At 41.3% G+C, this 23,462-nt stretch overlaps 1 protein-coding gene and 1 pseudogene across 4 annotated transcripts; both read right to left on the bottom strand.

Moving 5' to 3' along the window:
* Positions 1-1,654: 1,654 nt before the first annotated feature.
* Positions 1,655-17,411, bottom strand: ZNF200 (zinc finger protein 200). 4 transcript variants are annotated; one of them, XM_036310595.1, is made up of 5 exons: positions 17,258-17,411; positions 16,178-16,493; positions 14,954-15,045; positions 14,310-14,433; positions 1,655-2,896 (listed from the first exon to the last, which is right to left on the bottom strand). In XM_036310595.1, exons 2-5 carry the CDS (start codon positions 16,422-16,424, stop codon positions 2,169-2,171), a joined length of 1,191 nt encoding a protein of 396 aa, XP_036166488.1. In that variant the 5' UTR covers positions 16,425-16,493; positions 17,258-17,411; the 3' UTR covers positions 1,655-2,168. The 4 variants fall into 4 exon arrangements, with proteins under 4 accessions (XP_036166488.1, XP_036166490.1, XP_036166489.1 ...); XM_036310597.1 differs by having other exon boundaries at positions 1,655-2,893; XM_036310596.1 differs by lacking the exon at positions 17,258-17,411 and adding an exon at positions 17,117-17,255.
* Positions 5,892-7,678, bottom strand: LOC118655914 (annotated as a pseudogene).
* Positions 17,412-23,462: the final 6,051 nt, after the last annotated feature.

Raw genomic sequence — 23,462 nt, 5'->3', positions numbered from 1 at the left:
TGTTTTGTACCAAAACAAAGCTTAGAGCTATGTGTTCAAAAAAATAACAAGAAAGGAGCAATAGGCAGAAAAGATGAAACAAAACTATTACCAGTACTTGTAAATGATATAATTTTTAACCACAAAACATAATAGAACTGAAAATTAAGAACATTCAGTGAAGTGGCTAGTTTCACAAATATATAATTAAAAATAACTTTCCTATATAAGAGCAATAACTAGAAAAATATAATAAAAAACTATTTACAATACAAATTGAGAAAAATGTACTCAGGAATCCTATATAATAAAAGCCAAATATGCTAAGTGTCCAGTCGTCCAGCCAGCTGTTCAGCCAATCAAAGCATAATATGCTGATATGCTAAGGCTGCTCAACTGCTCACTATGACATGCACTGAGCGCCAGGGGGCAGATGCTCCAACTTGTAGGTTAGCTTGCTGCTGGGGTCTGGCCAATTGGGACTGAGCGAGATGGGCTGGACAAGCCCTGGAGCCCTCTTGTGATTCATCCCTGGCTGACCAACCTCCTGCGTCCCTCCCTGGCCCCAATGTGTACTGGTAGGGTCCCTCGGCCTGGCCCGCATCCTCTCGCAATCTGGGACCCCTTGGGGGATGTTGGAGAGCCAGTTTCAGCCCGATGGCAGAATGACTGGTCACTATGATGCACACTGACCACCCGGGGGCAGACGCTCAACACAGGAGCTGCCCCCTGGTGGCTAGTGCACTCCCACAGGGAGAGCGACGCTCAGCCAGAAGCTAGGCTCATGGCTGGCAAGGACAGTAGCGGTGGCAGGAGCTCCCTGTAGGCCTAAGCTGTCAGTCAGACATCCCCTGAGGGCTCCCGGACTGCAAGAGGACGCAGGCCAGGCTGAGGGACCCCACCCGAGTGCACAAATTTTGTGCACTGGGCCTCTAGTACTCTAAGTGAAAAGGCATGTTTCTGGTTGGGAAACAAAATTTGTAAACAAAATTTCCCATAGAGTTTAGAGGATTAATTTATTCCAATCAAAATACCAATGTAAAAATTTAGGAAAACCAAAAACAGCAAAACTGAACAAGAATCTTTAAACTCACACACCATAGGATCGGTCCCATGAAGGCACCGCTGGCCTTGCTTTGGGAAGGCAAGTCAGGAAAGTCTGATATCAGGCCAAAGGAACAGATATCTACAACAGTGAAGACACAGGAATCCTGTCTCTTGAGAGACAATGTGACCTAACCAATGTGACATAATTTCTACAAATAAAACACTTTGCTTGTGAGGTAGTGACCATTCATTGCCAAAGGCCTGATAACTGCTTAGAGGGGAAATAAGCATATGGTAAGGTTATTGAGTAACCATGGATCCAAGCCAATGTGTTCCTCCTCCTTTTTGAGCTCTTGGGATTCCTTCCTAGTAAGTCTTCTTGGCTCAGCAGAGGAACATGATTCTGAAGAGCTTTTCCAATAGTGGGGTTGGGTGGCTGGATCTGAGCAATCCAAACTTCTTTTGTGGCAAGGGAAAGGCATCAAAGAGCTGTTTGAGCAATTGCGAGCTGAACAAGAACAGTAAGAGTAGTAGACATTTTAAAATTACATTGTGAAAAGGATTTTTATAAAAGTCACTTTTCCCCATAAATTGCAAACAACTGACAGATCACAAATAACAACAAGCCTTTGATATTCAATTGCTATATTTTCCTATATTCTAAAGCAAAACAATCCCTTTCAACACTTAAGCTTTGAAGGGTGTTCTTAGAGGGTTATACGAATATAAGCTGTTGGCTTAACAATCAGTAGTTTGGGTCTTTCAGAATACCAGTCCAGAAAGGATCTTTGCATTCTCTCTCTCTTCTCAAATGTGTAAAAGAAGATATACTTTCAGTACACAAGAGTTACTCTGTTCACTGTGCAGGTAAACAACCTCCAGACTCATATTTGAAGCTTTTCGTGGGAAAAAGATGTGACCTGTACATTGTAGTATAAGCTCACAAAGGAAAGCTCCTTAGTCTCAAAAACTTGGCTGCTAACTGAGGTATAGATCTTGAGGACATTTTCTTCCCTGTGAATTTTCTAAAAATTTGAGGTTTAGCCAAGATAGGTATTTATTCAATTTGGGCTATTATGAGGGTCTCATATATCTGTATCTTTACAGGTAGCCTGGGAATTCAGAATTCCTTATGAAACATTTCAGGTTGAGGCAGGACCATCGGACCTTTCCCGATCACACTTCTGCTTTCGGGTCTTACATGCTGAGTGGGTTTTTTCATGCCGGTTACAGTTTGACAGCCGACCAAATCTTCTCCCACATTTTTTGCAACCATAAGGCCTCTCAGCCACATGACTCTGCAGATGAAGCACAAATTCTTTGTTCTCTGGGAAGGTTTTCCCACATTCTGGACATTTAAATACCTTCTTCCTTACATGGATTCCTTCGTGGCGACTACGATGAGAATTTTGACGAAAATTTTTTCCACATTTTGAACATGAGTAAGGTTTCTCTCCTGTATGGATTCGCTCATGTTTATTAAGGTTTGTTTTATGATTGAAGCTTTTCCCACAGTGACTACAGTCATAGGGTTTTTCTCCAGTATGAGTCCTCTGGTGGGAAATAAGGTAAGAACTTTCATTAAACTGTCTCCCACACAGTGGACAAGTGTACCATCTTCTTGATCTCCGATTTCGATTAAGTGCAGTAATATTGATATCCACAAATTTTGAGAGTTCCTCTAGTGGAGTATCATTTTCAATGGTAATTAAAAGATCCCTCATTTTCCTTTCATTTGAAATGGATGTATTTAGTGTTTTTTCTTTATGGCAATCTGGAGGTTGCTCAGAGACCACAAAACAATCCATTTCATCACAATCTGAAGAATCTTCTATATGATCTTCACCCTCAGGATTACTATCATTGACTGCTGAAACAAAAAAAGAGAATTTAATAACTTTTGAGGGATATGATACCAGGAGGGGGAAAAAACAAGTTTGATTTTTCATGAAATAACCTTAAAAATCACAAATCTGAGGACTGGCAGATAATTGCCACCAACATTCCTTTTATACTCTTATGAAGGGTGGGATACAGGACTAATAAATCTTTCCATACCCCACAATATAAGCACACAGTAATCTTTTTACATGAAAGAAAAAATGAAATGAGTGAGACTATACCAAAAACTTTATGTGTACTCAATGAGTTCATATTGAGCTTATATGTGTAAAGCACTGAGCTAAGTACCAGGGGATGAAGAACATAAATACTAAAGGATACCACTTGTAATCTTTAGGCTAGTAAGTGAACAGTAAGATGATTTACTTCTAGGTTCTCACTACATTAACTATTATATTACTAGGAGCCCAGTGCGTGATTTGAAATCGCACCGCGCCACCCATCCTCCGGCTGGCCCTGCCTCCCTCTCCGGCCCTTGAAGCAGCTGTAGCCACTGCTGATCAGGCCCTCCCCCAGGGCAGGTGTGTGGAGGCCCCTGCCACCCTGCCCCAGACACTGCGCATACAACCTCCTCCTGTTCGGTCTACCCATTACAGTGTCCTGGTTAATTAGCATATTTCTCACTACAATGTCCTATATAGTAAAAAACCGTAAACAATTACAATACCCCAAAATAGAGAAGATGTCATATATTCACACAATAGATTATTAGCTGGGAATCAAAGTGATTACTACAACTGATAAAACTATGGTAGAAGTAAACAGTGGCATTTTGGGGGGAGGAAGGAAGTAGTAATAGTAACTGGGTGAGGCACAATAGGAATTTCTACAGTGTTAGAAAGTCAATTTTGGGTGGTAGTTAGACAAATGTGTAAATTTTGTGAAAATTTGAGTTATACACTTATTTATAAACTTTTCTGTATTTGTATTATAGTTCCAAAAAAACAACTGTAAAATAAGATTATAATGACGAGGTAGCAAAGTGCAAAACAGTATGCTATAAACAGATTGGGTGACAAGGGACCCCTAAACTCTGGCCAACTTACTGAGAATAAAGTAAAAAGGTTAAATCAACTGCTTAGGCCTCAGCAGTTAAGCATCAACTTATGAACCTGGAGATCAAGGTTCGATTCCCTGTCAGGGCACATGCCCGGGTTGCGGGCTCAATCCCCAGTGTGGGGCATGCAGGAGGCAGCTGATCAATTATTCTCTCTTATTGATGTTTCTAGCTCGCTCTCCCTCTTCTTTCCTCTCTGAAATCAATTTAAAAAACACACCAATCAACTATTAAGATATGTGGCTGACCCAAAAGCTAGAATGTGAATCTTTACTGGATTTAGTAATTTCACACACTAATGTATTTATTCTATTTAATTATTCCTTTTATTTATTTCCTTAGGATAATGAAAATGCTGGGTAAAGCATATGCCAATTTTCATCGCAGGTCTTGATATGAACTGCCAAAATGCTTTCCATAGAAGCTACAGCAATTTCAATACAACAATAACAATTGTGTGTAACAAACTAATCTTGCCAGTATTAAATACCATGTAAAATATTTACTAAGTATAATGGTTTCTCATTGTAGCTTTATTTGTACTTTATTACAAACTATTGGGCTGAAACTTTTATAAATTCAAAGAAATTTTATATATTATAAATTCTAAATCTTTGTTAATGACTATTGATGAGATATATGTGTGTATATATTTAGATATATACACCCATATATACATTTAAATTCATATCTAAGTTCTTTTAAATTTAAATAGTTGCAACTAGCTGGTCAGTGTGGCTCAGTGGTTGAGCGTTGACCTATGAACCAGGAGATCAGGGTTGGATTCCTGGTCAGGGCACATGCCTGGTTGAGGGCTTGATCCCCAGTAGAGGGCGTGCAGGAGACAGCCAATCAATGATTCTCTCTCATCATTTATGTTTGTTTTTTTTCTCTCTCTCCCTCTCCCTTCCTCTCTCAAATCAATAAAAAATATATTTAAAAAATAATAAATAGTTGCAATCAGTTTATTTCTGGTGTATTATAAATATTGAGAGTTTAAAATAATGGAATAATGTATCTAAAGAAAATAACAAAGCTACTGATAAGCAATATTATCCATCATCAAGCTGATCTTCAACACTCAGAAATGTTATAGCATTCTTTCTCCTTAACCTTGTATTTCCATTCCACCTTTGTCACAGAATATTTTCATGTAAACTATTTTTATATTTGAAAATCTTTTACTGATATAATTTCATCCTTCGAGTTAAAATTTTTCCTTTTGGATTGAATTATTACTATTAGTATTAATGCTATATAGCTTATCAAAAGACATAAATACATTGTAAATTTTAAACATAAAAAGAAAAATTGGAAATTTTGTTAATGAAATGGAGGATTTAAAAATTTTATTTCATGTTTTTGCGGGTGAATAATATTTATTGCTGAGATTGGGTTCAGGATCAATTCTAATCTTTTTTTTAGTGAGCTCTGAGAATCTCTGATATATAAATAGATGAAATTGACGCAAATTTTCCTATGAAACGATGTCATTCAACTCTTTGAACTATTTCCACTTTACATGCCAAACCCACAGTCCCACATTTCAAGTATTATTTTTGTGACCAATCAGTTCACAACTCAATTGGATCCTCCTCAATTTTGTTGAAAGCACAGAAGTGAAAAGCATCCTGAATTATGAAGAGATTTGTTTACCCATCACTAGAGACATCAATTTTTCAATTTTGGGGGAAATATATAAAAAAGACTTTTCTAACACTAATCAAATAACTATTAATTAAACCTCTTCCTCTACCATTTACATGCATCTTTATTTTTTTTTAAATATATTTTATTGATTTTTTACAGAGAGGAAGGGAGAGGGATAGAGAGCTAGAAACATCGATGAGAGAGAAACATCCATCAGCTGCCTCCTGCACACCTCATACTGGGGATGTGCCCGCAACCAAGGTACATGCCCTTGACCGGAATCGAACCTGGGACCCTTGAGTCCGCAGGCCAAAGCTCTATCCACTGAGCCAAACCCGTTAGGGCCATGCATCTTCTTTAGCTGAATATTCTCACAATAGGTTGGGAAAACTAAGACACTGTTAATTATATTCAATATTGTTAATGTGTTTTCAATAAATTGAGTTAAATCTGCAGCTTGCATGTTTTTTAAAAAGGTGATGAAATGTTTTTAAATTGAAGTCTTCCTCTAAAATAACTCAACTTAAAATGAGGGGGAAAAATCAGTTTTCAAAATCTGATCAATTTCTATTGTGTTTTCTGGCCATTTTTTAATTACTTCTTTTTACAGTTAACTCATATATTTGGAGTTTTGTTGTTGTTTTTGGCATTAATCTTACACATTGTATAAAGATTTGTGTTTCTCTACAATAACAAAAAACCAAGGGCTACAAGAGTGGTTGTATATAGAAAACACAGATATTGCTTCACCTGCAAACAGGGTCCTGACCAGACAAGTCAACAAGAGAAAGGGCATACAGAAGGGGAGGGAGTCCTTCTCCCAGCACCAATCTACAGGCAGGGGCTGGATTCACACAGGCTTAGGAGAGGCCAAGGTCAAAAGGCATGTGCCAGTGCTGGCTGTACGTGAGGAGTAGAGTGCCAGTAGGAGCCTGTGTCTGTCCCACCCCACCTTAGTTGCTCTTCAGGCTTCGGCCCAGATGGGAATTCTGGGTGGGGACCAGGGCCAGCTGGGACAACTGGCGAGAGAGGGAGGGAAGTAATTGCTCCCTGGAGTCTGCTGTGGAAAACTGAAGAAGCCTGGTCAGTGTGCCCATCCTCTTGCCTCTGACTGGCCTTGCCCATCCTGCCACCTTCCCTGCCCCATCCAGAGGCCCACTGGGACCCAAGAAGAGCAGGGGCAGCAGCCAGGCTTTGAGCTTTCCTGGGGTGGGGAGAGGGGAGACAGGAGGTGCTGCTTGACTCCTTAAGCCCCAGCTGAGCTCAATAGGAGGGTGGGATCATGTAGGACATCATGGTGAGGGGTGAGCAGAGGACAATGATGTGCATGCACACATGGACGAGATGTGCGTGGTTAAAGGCACTGCAGTCTGCTCAGTTTCTGTCTGTTGGTAGCAGGCAGCATGCTGATGTCCACCACATTGTTGCCTAGGGACTAAGGGGCTGCACGATTTCCAATCTGTTTTTGTGATATAATGTGGTAGATCTCTTTGATGATGTTCTTGAAAGCTTCCTCTACACTGGTGAAGTCCAAGGCTGAGCTCAATGAAGGACAAGTTGTTCTCTGCAAAAGCACAGGCCTCGTCAGTGGGCACAGCCCTCGGGTGGCATAAGTTGCTATTGTTGCCCACCAGCAATGTAATGAAGATGCTGCCGGTATGGTCCCATAGCTCCTTCAGCCAGTGCTCCACGTTCTCTATGTCAGGGGCTTGGCAATGTCATAGCAGCGTGCCCACTGCACCAGTAGTAGGTGGAGGTGATGGTGAGGTAGTGCTCTGGCTGTGGTGTCACAAATCTGCGCCTATAGTCTTGCTATCCACCTGGATGCTGTGGGTGGCAAACTCCACACCAATGGTGCTCTTGCTTTCCAGGTTGAACTTGTAGGTGAAGCAAGACAGACAGCAGGTAGCTCTTCTCCACCCTGGAGTCCCTGATGAGCACCACACTGAATAGGTAGTCGTACTTGTCCTCCCCAGACCCCACTGTCCTGCTGCTTCCTGCAGGATCCCCTGCAGCCCCACCACAAGCACCCCCATTTGGAGTTTAATATCACACTTTTGTTTATAACATGTCTGAAATTGGTAAAAGCAGCCAGAACATGAATCTAAATACAGTATAAATTTGGAGGGCAGTTATCTTTACATTTTAATTTTCCCATTTACACCTGTGTCTCTCCAATATTTAACAATCTTTTTTTTATATTTACCAACAAAGCATTTCTAGTTTACTTCTATTTTATAGTCACTCTGAATGAGAGCTTTCATTGTTTTCTACCTACTTTAAAACTATTTAATATAAATTTGTCAATCCTTTTAGATTTTGTAAGTACAAATCAGGGTTTGTACTAAGTACAAAAAGGGTTCCTTCCCTTTCCAATATTTCTTCTTCTTCTTCTTTTTTATATTTTTACTGATTTCAGAGAGGAAGGGATAGGGAGAGATAGAAACATCAATGACGAAAAAGACTCATTGATTGGCTGCCTCTTGCACGCCCCCTATTGGGGATCGAGCCCGCAACCCGGGCATGCACCCTGACTGGGAATCGAACCCAGGGCCTCTTGGTCCATGGGACAATGCTCAATCCAGTCACCACAGCTGGGCAAGATTTATTCTTTTTAACCCTTTTTTCTTTTCTTGTTTTAGAAAACCTTGTTAATGATATTGTGAAAGCAGGTTTATTTGGTTCTGTTTTAAGGAATTACCATCAGTGTTTTATGAATGATTATAAATGGTTATATTAAAGGGCTGTTTTGAGGACAATTTATGGACATTCATGATTTTTCTTTAATGTACTAACTTTTAAAATTAAAAATTTTTAGTAGCTAATATATTTATATTGCTCAAAAATCAAAACATTTGAAAAAGTATGCAATGAGAAGTCTTAATCCAATCCCTGTCCCCATCCATTCTATTCATCTCTCCGGGTGGTACCAGTTTTTATTAGTTTCTTTTTAGTCTTCCATTGTGCCTTTAGACAATACATTTTCTTTTTCTCCCCCTTTCTTAGATAGAAGGTAGTATACTATATATTTCTGCTTGTTTTATTTCAATCACTACATTCCAGTATATAGAGATTATCACAATATGATGTGTGGACATATCATAACCAACCCTGCAGAGACACCTGGATTGTTTTCAACCATGTGTTTTTAGAAACAACACCACAATGAATAACTACATCATTCTGAATATGTATTGTTGCTGTTACCTGTAGGTCAGAGTCCCAGAAGTGGGACTGCTGGATCAAAGAGTTAATGCATCTGTAACATGGGTAATTACAGATTCCCATACATAAGGACTGTACTATTCCGTATACCTACCAGCAATATAGCTCTCCCAACAACCTCACTACCAAAGTGTTGCTACAGTACTGATTTATGTAAATCAGATTTTAACCAATGGTAACTCAGCCCCTAGCTAATTTGGCTCGGTGGACAGTATGTCGGTCTGAAAACTAAAGGGTCCCGGGTTTGATTCCAATCAGGGGCACATGCCTGGCTTGCAGGCTTGATCACAAGCAGGGGGCATGCAGGAGGCAGGCAATCAATGATTCTCTCTCATCACTGATGCTTCTCTCTCTCTTTCCCTCTCCCTTCCTCTCTGAAATCAATAAATATCTATTTTAAAAATGGTAACTCAGTAGAGGTTTAATTTGTATTTCTAATTATGAGTAAGACTGGACATATTTTCATGTATTTAAAGGTAATTTGTATTTGTATGTGAATCTGTTGAATTTTCTCTTCCCTACTTCTAGAAACTGTTTATAAATTAGGAAGATTAAGCTTTTGTCTGAGTTATAAATATTTCCAACTTGTTGCCTTTTAAAACTTACAGATATATTTTTTTCATTTTTATGTAATTTATTGATCTTTTCTTTCAAGACTTTCAAATCCATTTGAATTTGGTATCAGATTGTCCAATTGCTGGAGGTGGGGGTGAGGTGGGAGGGATCCTATAGGTATTGTTAATGAGATTACATTGAATTCATAAATCAACTTGGGGAGAACTGACCTTTATACATTAAATCTTCCCACCTAAGAACATGGTGTTTCTTTTCATTCATTCAAATCTGCTTCTGTGTCCTTTAGAAGTGTTTTACGGTTTTCCTAATAATTTTTGCACATTTCTTAAGTTTATTTCTAGGTGTTTAATCTTTTTTGTCCCTATATCTTTTTTTTTTAAATATATATTTTATTGATTTTTTACAGAGAGGAAGGGAGAGAGAGAGAGAGTTAGAAACATTGATGAGAGAGAAACATCGATCAGCTGCCTCCTGCACATCTCCTACTGGGGATGTGCCCGCAACCCAGGTACATGCCCTTGACCGGAATCGAACCTGGGACCTTTCAGTCCGCAGGCCGACGCTCTATCCACTAAGCCAAACCGGTTTCGGCGTCCCTATATCTTCTATATGATTATGTTTGCATAGGGAAGCTAATGATTTCCATACACTGTAATATTTTACATTCCAATGCTATACTGAATGCTCTTGTATTTGGTAAGTTTTCAGACATTCTCTAGAGTTTTCCAGCTACACAATTACAACGTATGTAAACAGATGTACCTTTATCTTTCTCTTAAAATTGTTTTACACCTAACTTCTTTCTCATTTAACTACACTGGCCAAATACCCAAAAATACAATATTAAATACAGAAATAGTGATAGCGGGCTTCCTTGTTGTATTCCTAATTTTAGTCGGAATGTCTCCCAGTATTTCCTGTTAAGGTGATGCTGGCTGAAAAGATAAGTACCTTATTAAGGATGTATTCACTAAGTACTACTTTGTTAAGTATTCTTATGAAGCAGGGGTTTGTATTTAGTCAAATACCTTTTCAGTAACTATGAAAATGATCTTGGATTTTTTTTCTTCATTATAAGATGGAATATATTAACAGACTTTCTAGTATTAAATCAGTTTTGCATTCCTGGAATAAATCTTATTTGGTCATAGCAGTTTTTTAAAAATTTATTATTTTTTAAAATCCTCACCTCAGGATATTTTTTGCACTGATTTTAGACACAGTGGAAGGAAGGGAGGAGAGAGGGGAAGAAAACGAGACACACATTGATTGCCTCCCACACACGTCCTAACCTGGGATCGAACCGGCAACCAAGGTACCTGCCCTTGGCTGGGAATCAAACATGTGACCCTTCAGTCCCTGGGCTGATGCTGTAACCACTGAACACCAGTTAGGGCTGGTCACAGCAGTTTTTATCAGGTTGTGGTATCTTTGTTACACTAATTTCATAAAAATAATTTGAACATTTTTTTTTTGTACTCGAATTTTTCATAGCATTTGAATTGTCTAGTTTTTAAGAATTCACAAGAATTTTCTGTGAAACTGGTCCTTTTTCTTTGATGGGGGGCTAGTTTTTGAAAATTTCAATTTGTTCAGATAAATTAGTTTATTTTTTTAAATCTTTCTTATTCTTCTATTTTTTAACTTACTGATTTCTAATTTAGTATTTATTAATACTTTGTTTTCCTTTATCTTGTTGTTTTCCTAACTCTGAGTCATAGGCTTAATTACTTTATATTTTTTACATGTTTTTACAGCCATAAACTGTCTTTTGAGTACTACTTTAGGCTATATACCAGTGATGGCGAACCTTTTGAGCTCGGTGTGTCAGCATTTTGAAAAACCCTAACTTAACTCTGGTGTCGTGCCACATATAGAAATTTTTTGATATTTGCAACCATAGTAAAACAAAGATTTATATTTTTGATATTTATTTTATATATTTAAATGCCATTTAACAAAGAAAAATCAACCAAAAAAATGAGTTCGCGTGTCACCTCTGACACGCGTGTCATAGGTTCGCCATCACTGCTATATACCATAGATTGGGACACATTGTTTTCTGGAAAAATTATGTAACTTTAACTTGTATTTCCCCTTTGACTCAGGTAATTTAATAGTTTTTAAAATTTCCAAGTGTAACTTTTCCCCGATTTCATTACTAATTTCTAGTTGTACTGAGTAGATCGTATTGTGTTATTTCTACTCTGGAATCCACTGAGTTTTTCTTTGTTGCAGGGAATAGAGTCAGTGTGCATCAATCTTGTAAAGATATGTTCTCTTACCACAGAAGTAGATATAACTATAAGATCTCACTGAGAATTTAAGTGTTCTACATTTGTTTTCATGTTCACTTGGATAGAGACACACATTCTATTCTCCTCTATTGACAACTCTTCTTTGATTCCTGCTCCCGCCCCCCGTTCATTCCCTTGCACTTTTCCCTTTGCAAATTGATCAAATGCTACTATTTCTAGCTGTATGCTGATGACTCCCAAATCTCTACGTCTACATCTGACCCCCAACCCCCAATGTCCAGGTGCCCAGAGGATAATCTCATTTTATTTCCTGCTATGGAAATACAATCCATCTTCTTCCAAACTCTGCTCCTGGGTCCAAATCCTGTCTCAACCTTGTCATCTCCTTATAGTTATAATGGTTTCACACTGCTTATCTTTTTATGTGAATGACTTATCTTACAAAACAAATTGGAAAGTCCTGGAAGGCAGGACTGGAGTAATATGTATCTTTTTAATCAACTCCAGAACCCAACCCTACCTGAGGAAAAAAATAAAGGGCATTTACTAAATATTGGTGAACGACTTAAGCATTTTCTTTCTTTCTTTCTTTTTTTAGACAGAGCTGAAGGGAAGGGGACAGAGAAGAGAAAAACATTGATGTGAGAGAGAGACATCGATTGGCTCCCTCCCGCATGTGCCCTGACAGGGTCTGGAACTGAACCTGTAACTCAGGTCCGTGCCCTTGAACGGGACTCAAACCCAAGACCCTTCAGTGCGTGGCTGATGCTCTAACCACTGAGAAACATTGGCCAGGGTGACTTAAGTGTTTTAAAAAATCGTATGTATATCTTTGCTATTTATTGTTTGACTCCAAGCTTAAATAATCAATTTTAGGGTATGGACAAGGGAGGGGAGAGTGAGCATTGGGTCTCTAGGCCTCAAGGTGCGTGGCCAAAGTATTCCCGGTGTTGGCAACATAACCACCAACCTGTCACCCAAAATAAATGCTAGCTTTGCCCAAGAGTCAGGAAAAACTCATATAATAAATCTTATCTGTTTATACTTTTTCCTAAAATAAAGAAAACAGAACAATCTTTAGGAAATTAACCTGGCCCACTACCCTGACCATATGTGCAAGAAAACCACAGAATTTAAGTTATGGATTTTTGTCACCCTAGGCAATGCACACCTACTCTCTGCTCAACTTCAGCCTCAGAACAAACAGCCCTGAAGTCAAGTAAAAATATTAGGCACTCAGCAAAATGATTTTTGAAGGCCCCTGACTCTAGGACAGAAGTGGGGAACCTTTTATTTGCCAAGGGCCATTTGGATATTTACAACATCATTTGCTTAATATAATTCACTTAATATAAATTTATGTTGCTATGAAAAAAAGCTCCTAGATTTATTGAATTTCAAGTCCCGCCTATGGTTGCCTTGGCAGGGCCAGACCAAATGACTTCTTGGGCCTTATACGGCTCTCGGGACTCACCCTTGCTCTCCAGTAACAAAGTACTTCTAGAGAAAAGCTGAAGCACCTCTAAGGTTAAGCTGCTGCCAGATGAGTGAATATGTATCACTGAGGATACCTGTTAACCATTACTGGAAAATGAGTACAAATGAAGAAGGGCCCTTCACCAACCATATAGAAAATACACTGACAAAATTATGAGACATTCAGCAAGGAGACAGTACAGCTCTGGGTCAAGGCTGTAAGGTCTGATGTTAAATTCCCAGAGTCCAAATCTCTGCTTCACCATCTACTGCTGTGTGACCTTTAGCAAGTAGCTTTTCTCTGCTCCAGTTTCATCATCTGTAAAATGGTAGTAACTCTCATACCCCACAGTACAATTGTGAGAATTACAAGAGATAATAAATGCATGCAAAGTACTTAGACTAGTGCCTAGCACATAGGTACACAAGTGCTTAATAAGCAGATATTATTTCCATCAATAGTTGGATATATTTTCTTTTACACTAGGTTTCACGGCTATTGACCTTCAATGTGTCATGTGTCCAATGAAAACACAAATTTAAAATATACCTGGTGGGCCCTAGCCGGTTTGGCTCAGGGGATAGAGTATCGGCCTGGGACTATAGAGTCCCGGGTTAGATTCCGGTCAAGGGCAGGTAGTTGCGGGCTTTGATCCCCAGCCCTGGTCAGGGCCATACAGGAGGCAACCAATTGATGTGTCTCTTCACACCAATGTTTCTCTGTCTCTCCCCCTCCCTTCCACTCTCTCTAAAAACCAATGGAAAAATATCCTCAGGTGAGAATTAACATACATACATACATACATACATAAAATATACCTGTTGGGAAATAGCACTGGATCCAAAAAACAGATTCAGAAAGTCTGCCCACATTTTCTATCTGTTTGAATGCTTGATGTTAATACATCAGCTGTAGTCCTTGCTTACCAAGAGAGGTACCTTCCGCCTTTGCTGCCCCCAAGATATAGGGAAAATGGCCACCCAGAGCTGAACAGGCTCTGGCTCATGGGACAAGACAAAAATTAAACGCATGTGCTTAGCTGGTATGAATGGTGTCTCGAAAAAGTCTGAGATGAAGTAGAAGAACATGATTTTCCCATAGCATTCAATCTGAATACACAAGGGACTTGATTTCTTACCCATTAACATCATCTCCCCAATATTGTCTTCTTCCTTCTCTGAGGTGGGCTCCTGCATAGGATCCAAGTTCACACATTCTTCTTGGGAGTGAAATACATTCAAATCCTCAAAAACCACCAGATCCTGAAAGAGCAACAGGCCCCCCTTCCTCTTAGTAACAGAGGTTCCTTGACAGCCCTGTTGATAAGAAATACTGAGACCCAGTGACGAGGGAAGGAATGGTGAAAGGGATTTGTAAGTCTCACAAAGATGCATCCAGTCAGGAAAGGAGCCAGAAGACAAGCAGAAGAAAAAGATCTAAGGAGAAAGTGAAGAACAAGCCCCATTCTCCCTGCTGACTTCCGAGAATATGTTTTTATATAAAGACTGGCTGAGCTGGGAGGGATAGCAAGAGCAGTGGGGCCCGGTCATTGAGACACGACCCATGAACCAGGAAGTCACTGGTTAGATTCCTGATCAGGGCACATGCCTAGGTTGTGGGCTCAGTCCCCACCCAGCAGGCGGAGTGCAGGAGGAAGCCGATCAATGTTTCTATCTCTCCATCCCTCTCCCTTCCTCTCTCTCTAAAATCAATAAAAACATATTTAAAAGGAAGAGCAGAGAAGGTGATACACTCAAACAATGAATGGGAAACCATGCCCACCTCAGAATCAGCTTTCAGGCACACAGATACTGTCTCCTGTTCCTGCTGGATTCCTTCTTTGCTCAGAAAGTTCGCTAGCGGATCAGGTTGCACTGGGAAAAGAGGAAACTGCAGTTAGTGGAAAAGTCAGTCAGTCTAATATGGAGACGCTACCCACACCCTAAGGTCAGGTAGTCTTCGCTCCTTTGGCAGGCAACTCATGGCCTTTTCTGGTCCTGTGAGCCCAGTCAGAGATCAAGCCATAAATCACAGTGTCTGGAACCTATTATATAGGGTCTCCTCATTATGAAAAGAATGATTTCCCCTAAGTACCTTTTAAAATCCCCACAACTACTAAAGAGGGGGTTGGGAGAAGGTAAAGTCTGAAGAACCCCATAGCAAGCACAAAATTTCCAAAACGCCACATAAACTAAAATTAATTCAATCATTCATTCACATTTATTTCTCTTAAAAAGATATTGCCACCTTAGCTGGTTAGGCTCAGTGGATAGAGCGTCAGCCTGCGGACCAAAGGGTCTGGGGTTCGATTCCGGTCAAGGGCACATATCTCAGTTGTAGGCTTCCTCCTCGGCACAGGCCCTGGTCAGGGCACATGCAGGAGGCAACCAATTGTTGTGTTTCTCTCACATCAATGTTTCTCTCTGTCTTCCCCCCTTTCCCCCTCTCTCTGAAAAATCAATGGAAAAATATCCTTGGGTGAGGATTAAAAAAAAAAACAAAAAATATATTGCCTACTCCCCTCCCCCGATGGAAAACGGACCCTCTAGAAAAGAGGCACGCTGCTTATTCCATGGCCTTACCCACACCCAGCAAACAGCCCAAGCTCCAGCTTGAGAAGAATACTCCCTCTCCCCAACGTGTTGACTTACTAAAATCAACTACTTTCCGCCCTAACTGGTCTGGCTCAGTGGATAGAGCGTCAGCCTGTGGACTGAAGGGTCCCAGGTTCAATTCCGGTCAGGGGCATGTACCTTGGTTGCCGGCACATCCCCAGTAGGGGGCGTGCAGGAGGCAGCTGATCCATGTTTCTCTCTCATTGATGTTTCTCTCTATCCCTCTCCCTTCCTCTCTGTAAAAAAAATCAATAAAATATATGTATTTTAAAAATCAACTACTTTTCTCAATATCCATCATCTTAACTGGGAGTCCTTACTAGCAGGGAAAGACTAGCTCAGCCCCTGAGTGCCCTCCCCTTCTCTTCCAGGGAAACAGAAGTGTCCTTACCTCTGTTCTGAAAGTTTGAGCTCACATCTTTCATGATCACCAAGGTCTCTTTGGCATTCTGATCGGGCTGGGGGAGTCCTGGCTTGGGCAAGAAGGTGAGGAAGTGCTCCAGAACCAGCTGGTGGATGGTCTTGGGCCTGTTGGTAGCATCTTGAAGTAGGTCTTGGCCTAGCTTGGAGTTTGGAGGCACTCTCAGGATAAAGGACTGCTTTGGCTTGGGAGGCATCGCAAACACTTTTGCAGCCATCGCGCCTTGAAATCACGCACCACACTCGCTTGGGGAGAGCTTCAGAAGCCACCTCTCCCTGGAGAAAATCTGCCAGAAAGTTGTAGACAAGAGGTACCCTCGGTTACCCTCAAGATCAGGCAGGGTATGTCCTGCCCGTGTGGCTTGGGTAGTGAGGCCACAGGAGATCTAAGTCAGGAAAGAAAGCTCAGCTGGGGCAGGGAATTCATAGCTGAAATGGATTCTCTCAGCAAGGCCCGCAAGGAAGACCCTGAGAATGGGAGCTAGAGGATGTCCAACCTGCAGGGACCATGGAAGGGAGCAAAGGCAGCCGACAGAAGACCAAGGGCCATTACCCTAAGAAATACAAGTGCAAATCCCACTGGGAGGAGTTGTTTAACTCAGGCTGGTGGAGCAATGGGGCTAGAACAGCGGTCGCCAACCGGTGGCCCGCGAGGTCCGAGAAAGGTTGGCGACCGCTGGGCTAGAAGACAGGAAACCCGGGGCCAATACCGAGGGGTATATGTATAGAAGTCCATCAGCTTTGGCCTGAATCTGAGCGCAGAGCCCTCGGATACCTTTCGAGGGGCCGCTGGTGGCTCGGGAAGAAAACGCAAGGCCGCAGGAGGTGCCCCCTTTATGCGGAGAGCACATCCCAGCAGGATCCCCAGTCCTAGCCCACGCTAGACCCTCTCCCATCGGTCGGGGGCTACCTTTAGCGCGCAGCCCGGCCGGGGCGTTGCCTGGGGCCAGCTCCAGGCTCCCTATCCAGCCGAGCTCCTCCAACAACGGACCACCATCCGCTCCCCAGAGGTTGCCTCCAGCCTAGTTCCCGCCCTCGCGGAGCACCTCACCTTTCGGAGGCTCTGCCACCCCTGGGCGCTCGCTGAGGGCAGCCCGGAGACCCAGGCTCGAGGAGAGACCGGGAAACTAGGCGCGAGAAGCCGAGCCCTCCCCTCGCCCTTGGGAGTGTCCTCACAATCTGCCCGAGACTATTGGTGCGCCGATACGTCAATTAGGAAAGACGGCAGGACGCGGTGCCTTCTGGGAGTCGGGGCACCTCAGCATCTGTGATGTCACGCCCGGTGCCTCGTTTCCGGTGCGATAACCTGGTCTCCCTACTCGGAGCGGGCAGTCTGCAGTTGAGGCGAGGCTCGAGGCAGACCGGCGGAGCTCACAGGGCTGGAGGGAGGCCAGACTGGAGACAGCCGCTTTCTCTGTGTCCCTACCTGGAAGACGGAAAGCAGAAGGCTAGCTCCAGTCCTCCATGACCGGCTAGCACCCCTCCAGGTACGGGCTACTCTAGGAGCTGCTGGGAAATGTAGTTCAACTCTAATCATCCAATGGGAGGCCTCCAAGCGCGGCGGGTGGGGCGGAGCAGAGCCGTGGCTAGACCGGAAGCGAGTTGTCTCTGGGACCGGAAGGTTTGTTCCCGGCCCCCGCAGTTGCCGTGCAGCATCCGGGGTGAGCCAAAGGATTACGGGGGTGGGAAGTGAGTGGTTGTTCAGGGCTTCAGCCAGATCCTGGGTCCTTTCACAACTGCCCCTTCTATCAGGGCCGGCCAGGAGGTCAGAGCCTGGCGACCCTTCCCTCCTCTGCTTGCCCACTTCAACACATCTTACTTTGTAAGGAATCCTAATCGTTCTCGAACCATCACCGTTTCTGCTCTCAATTCCAGTTTCTCACTGACGCCTAACAGCGTCTTTTCTCTTTGCATTGTTCCCACACACTGATCAGGGCTGGTATAACCCTAGGGATGATCTTATTCCTCTGTGCAACACGGCCACCAGCAGGATGACGAAAGTAAGAATGCCTTTATCATTTACTTATTTATTTACTTACTTCAGAGAGGGGAAGGGAGAGGGAGAGATGGAAACATCAATGATGAGAGAGAATCATCCATGGGTTGCTTCCTGCCCTTCAAGCTCACAACCCGGGCATGTGCCCTGACCGAGAATCAAACCTGACTCCTGGTTCATAGGTCGATGCTCAACCAACTGAACCACACCAGCCAGGGCTAGGGCTGAATGTCTTTTCTTAACCCTAACTATAGGTGACTCACTTAGCCATGGTTTAAAATATGTTATAGAGAGACAAGTGTCAAAACTGTGGCACCAAACTTTTTTTAAAATAAAGATTACCTGCCTTTGCAGACATCAGAATTACTAAAAAAAACCAAAAAACCCAACAACAACAACAACAAAAACCCTCCTTTAATCAAAGCAGTATGGTTTTAACTAAGAGTACATAAATAGAACAGTAGAAGAGAATAGTAAGTGCCAAAATTGATCAGAATATATGGGAACCTATATGAAAGGGCAGCATTTCAACTTACTGTAAAATAGATGGTGCTAGCAAAAACTGTTCTGAAAAAGAGTAAGACTCCTGTACTTATACTACATACAAAAAAATGGAATTTAATCAATAAAAGAACACATAAGAGAACATTGTTTAATGATGAAGCAAAATAGGAAACTGAGATGCCTTGAAATAAAATATAAACCATTGTGATAACATAGTTTTTAAAAACTATTAGTAAACATCGTTTAAAATTTTTCATTCATTTTAGTTCATTTTGCAAAAGTAAATCAGCTGACAGTGTGAATCCTATTGTAGAATTTGAAAGTTCAACACAAGATAAAATGATTTATTTTGTGGTAAACATATGGAGACAAGTTTATAATAAATGAAGTTTTATGATAAAACAGAAAAAACCTCCACTATTAATTAACTCAAACAAGAAATAGGCTGGAAAATCATTGTAAAAAGTCAGATAGCCCTAGCTGGTTTGGCCCAGCGGATAGAGTGTCGGCCTATGGACTGAAGGGTCTCAGGTTCGATTCTGGTTAAGGGCATATGCCTGGGTTGCAGGCTCGATCCCCAGTAGGGAGCGTGCAGGAGGCAGCTGATCAATGATTCTCTCTCATCATTGATGTTTCTCTCTCTCTCCCTTCCTCTCTGAAATCAATAAAAATATATTAAAAAAACAGATAAAGAATTAGACATTCCCAACATACAAAGAATACCTACCAACTGACAAAAGATGAAGGCAAAGGCTATGAAGTCATTCCACAGAGCAGGAAAACTAACTGGTCATTAACTATTGAAAAGCTTGTTAGTGCTCTACCTGGTTTGGCTTAGTGGGTAGAGCATCAGCCTGTGGACTGAAAGGTCCTGGGTTTGATTCTAGTCAAGAACACATGTCTGGGTTGCGGGCTCAATCCCCAGTGGGGGAGGGGGACTGTAGGAGGCAGCCGGTCAGTGATTCTCTCTCATCATTGATGTTTCTATCTCTCCCTCTCCCTTCCTTTCTGAAATCAAAAATATGTTTAAGAAAAAAGAAAAGCTGGTTAGTCGCTTTGGAAACAGTTTGGCAGTCACTCAAATTTTAACATAGAATTGCCATATGATCCAGCAATTCCGTTTCTAGGATAAACCTAAGAGAAGTGAAAACAAATATCCACATAAAAGCTTGTACATGAATAGCAGCATTATTTTTTAAAATATATTTTTATTGATTTCTGAGGGAAAGGGAGAGGGAGAAATAGAAACATCAATGATGAAAGAGAATCATTGGTCGGCTGCCTCCTGCATTCCCCACACTGGGATTGAGCCCACAACCTGGGCATGTGCCCTGACTGGAATTGAACTGTGACCTCCTGGTTCATAGGTCGATGCTCAACCCCTGAGCCATGCTGGCAGGGCTAGGAGCATATTTTTATAATGGCTGAAAAGTAGAAACAACCCAGATGTGTATCAACTAATGACTGATAAGTGGATAAACAAGGTGTAGTATTTATAATAATAATCTATAATAATAAAAGCATAATATGCTCATTAGACCATGGAGCTGCAAGGGAAGCTCGGTCCCGGGTGCCTGCTGGTGGCTGGAGGGAAGCCCGGGTCCCGGGTGCCAGAGGGAAGCGGGTGCTGACAGCTGGGGGAAGGAAGGCCTACTCTTACACAAATTTCATGCATCGGGCCTCTAGTATCCCTATAATTATTCAGCAATAAAAAAGGAATAAAGTACTGACAATACACTGCAACATGGATTGACCAAGTTACTGATAATGGATTTGTTTTGGGGGTGATGAAATGTGCTGGAGTTAGTGATAATTTTTTGTACACATTGTGAATTGTACCAAAAACCACTTAATTGTATACTTTATTTTTTTTAAGTTTTGTTTTATTGCTTAAAGTAGTACAAAGAGTATTATATATATCTCCTTTTTTTCCCCTTCTTGACATTCCCCCGGCTTCCCCTACCCCCCAGTGTCTTATGTCCATTGGTTATGCTTATATGCATGCATACAAGTCCTTTGGTTGATCTCTTACCCTCCCCTCATGCCCCCCAAACCTCCCCAGCCTTCCCACTGTAGTTTGATAGTCTGTTCAATGCTGCTCTGCCTCTGAATCTATTTTTGTTCATCAGTTTATAATGGTCTTTATTATCCATAAATGAGTGAGATTATGTGGTATTTTTCTTTCATTGACTGGCTTATTTCACTTAGCATAATGCTCTCCAGTTCCATCCATGCTGTTGCAAATGGTAAGAGTTCCTTCTTTTTTACAGCAGCGTAGTATTCCATTGTGTAGATGTACCACAGTTTTCTAATCCATTCATCTGCTGATGGGCACTTAGGCTGTTTCCAGATCTTAGCTATGGTAAATTGTGCTGCTATGAACATAGGGATACATATATCCTCTCTGATTGGTGTTTCTGGTTTCTTGGGATATATTCCTAGAAGTGGGATCACTGGGTCAAATGGGAGTTCCATTTTTAACTTTTTGAGGAAACTCCATACTGTCTTCCATAGTGGCTGCACCAGTCTGCATTCCCACCAGCAGTGCACGAGTGTTCCCTTTTCTCCACATCCTCTCCAGCACTTGTCGTTTTTGAATTGTTGATGATAGCCATTCTGACAGGTGTGAGATGGTACTTCATTGTTGTTTTGATAGTGACTTTGAGCATGTTTTCATATGTCTCTTGGCTTTCTGAATGTCCTCTTTTGAAAAATGTCTATTTAGGTCCTTTGCCCATTTTTTGATTGGATTGTTTATCTTCCTTTTGTTAAGTTGTATGTATACTTTATTTTTTAATTAAAAATTTTAGTTACAGTTGACATTCAATCGTATTAGTTTCAAGTGTACAGTATAATGGTTAGACATTTATATAATTTACAAAGTGATCCCCCTAATAAGTCTAGTACCTACCTAGCAGCATACATATTTATTACAATATTAGTAACTATATTCCCTATGCTGTACTGTACTTTGCATCCTGGTGACTATTTTGTAACTGCCAGTTTATACTTCTTTTTTGTTCTTGTTGTTAATTCCCACCAGAGGATATTTTTCCCATTGCTTTTCAGAGAGAGTGGAAGAGAGGGAAGAGGAGGAGAGAGAGAAAAACATCAATATGAGAGAGACACATCAACTGGTTGCCTCCCACACGTGCTCTGAACAGGGGGTAGGGAGCAAACCCAAAACCCAGGGACATACTTGACCAGGAATCGAACCCACGACCCTTCAGCATGTGGGCTGATGCTCGAAACACTGGCAAGGGCCAGTTTGTACTTCTTAATCCTTTCATCTTTTTTGTTTAGCCCCCAAACCCTTCTCCCATCTGGCAGCCATGCATTTGGTCTTTGTATCTATGAGTCTTGTTTCTGTTTTGTTCATTATTTTGTTCTTTAGATTCCACATATAAGTGAAATTATATGGTGTTTGTCTTCCTATGTCTGACTTATTATACTTAGCATAATACCCTCCGAGTCCATCTGTATTTTTGCAAATGATAAGATGTCATTCTCTTTTATGGCTGAGTAATATTCCATTGTATTTATGTAGTATATCTTTTTTAATGTATTTTTTATTATTAATGATATTACAGATATCTCTCATTTTTCTCCCTTGTTCCCCCCCTACCTACCACCCACTTTGAGCATTTTTTCATGTGTCTTTTGGCCATTTGTATGTCCTCTTTGGAGAAATGTTTATTTCTCCAAAATGTCTTCTGTCCATTTTTTAATTGGATTGTTTGTCTTTTTTTGTTGTTGAGTTGTATGAATACTCTATTTTGGATATTAATCCCTTATCAGATGTATTATTTTATTTAAAATATATTTTATTGATTTTTCACAGAGAGGAAGGGAGAGAGAGATAGAGAGTTAGAAACATCGATGAGAGAGAAACATCGATCAGCTGCCTCCCGCACATCTCCCACTGGGGATATGCCCGCAACCCTGGCACATGCCCCTGACCGGAATCGAACCCGGGACCCTTCAGTCCGCAGGCCGATGCTCTATCCACTGAGCCAAACCGGTTTCGGCTATCAGATGTATTATTGGCAAATATGTTCTCCCATTCAGTGGGTCTCATTTTCAATTTGATGGTGGTTTCTTTTGCTGTGCAGAAGCTTTTTATCTTGATGTAGTCACATTTTCCTTAGTTTCCTTTGCCCTAGGACAGTGGTCAGCAAACTCATTAGTCAACAGAGCCAAATATCAACAGCACAACGATTGAAATTTCTTTTGAGAGCCAAATTTTTAAAACTTAAACTATATAGGTAGGTACATTGTTATTAACTTAATTAGGGTACTCCTAAGGCTTAGGAAGAGCCACACTCAAGGGGCCAAAGAGCCGCATGTGGCTCACGAGCCGCAGTTTGCTGACCACGGCCCTAGGAGATGTATCTGTAAACATTTTGCTGCATAAGATGTCTGAGATTTTACTGAATATATTTTCTAAGGTTTTTATTGTTTATGCCTTACTTTTCAGCCTTTTATCCACCTTGAGTTTATTCCTGTGTATGATGTAAGTTGGTGGTCTAGTTTCATCTTTTTGCATGTGTCTGTCCGGTTTTCCCAGTACCATTTGTTGAAGAGATTGTCTTTATTCTGCTGTATGTTCTTGCCTCCTTTGTCAAATATTAATTGACCATAATGGTGTGGGTCAATTTCTGGGGTCTCTGTTCTGATCCATTGGTCTATATGCCTGCCTGTTCTTGTGCCAGTACCATGACTTTTTTGGTTATAATGGCTTTGTAGTATAGTTTGA

The sequence above is a fragment of the Myotis myotis genome, unplaced genomic scaffold (assembly GCF_014108235.1).
Source record: "Myotis myotis isolate mMyoMyo1 unplaced genomic scaffold, mMyoMyo1.p scaffold_m19_p_5, whole genome shotgun sequence".
In the NCBI taxonomy this organism is placed as follows: domain Eukaryota; kingdom Metazoa; phylum Chordata; class Mammalia; order Chiroptera; family Vespertilionidae; genus Myotis; species Myotis myotis.
Note: the sequence above shows the minus strand (reverse complement) of the source record. Positions and strands in the feature narration are given on the sequence as shown.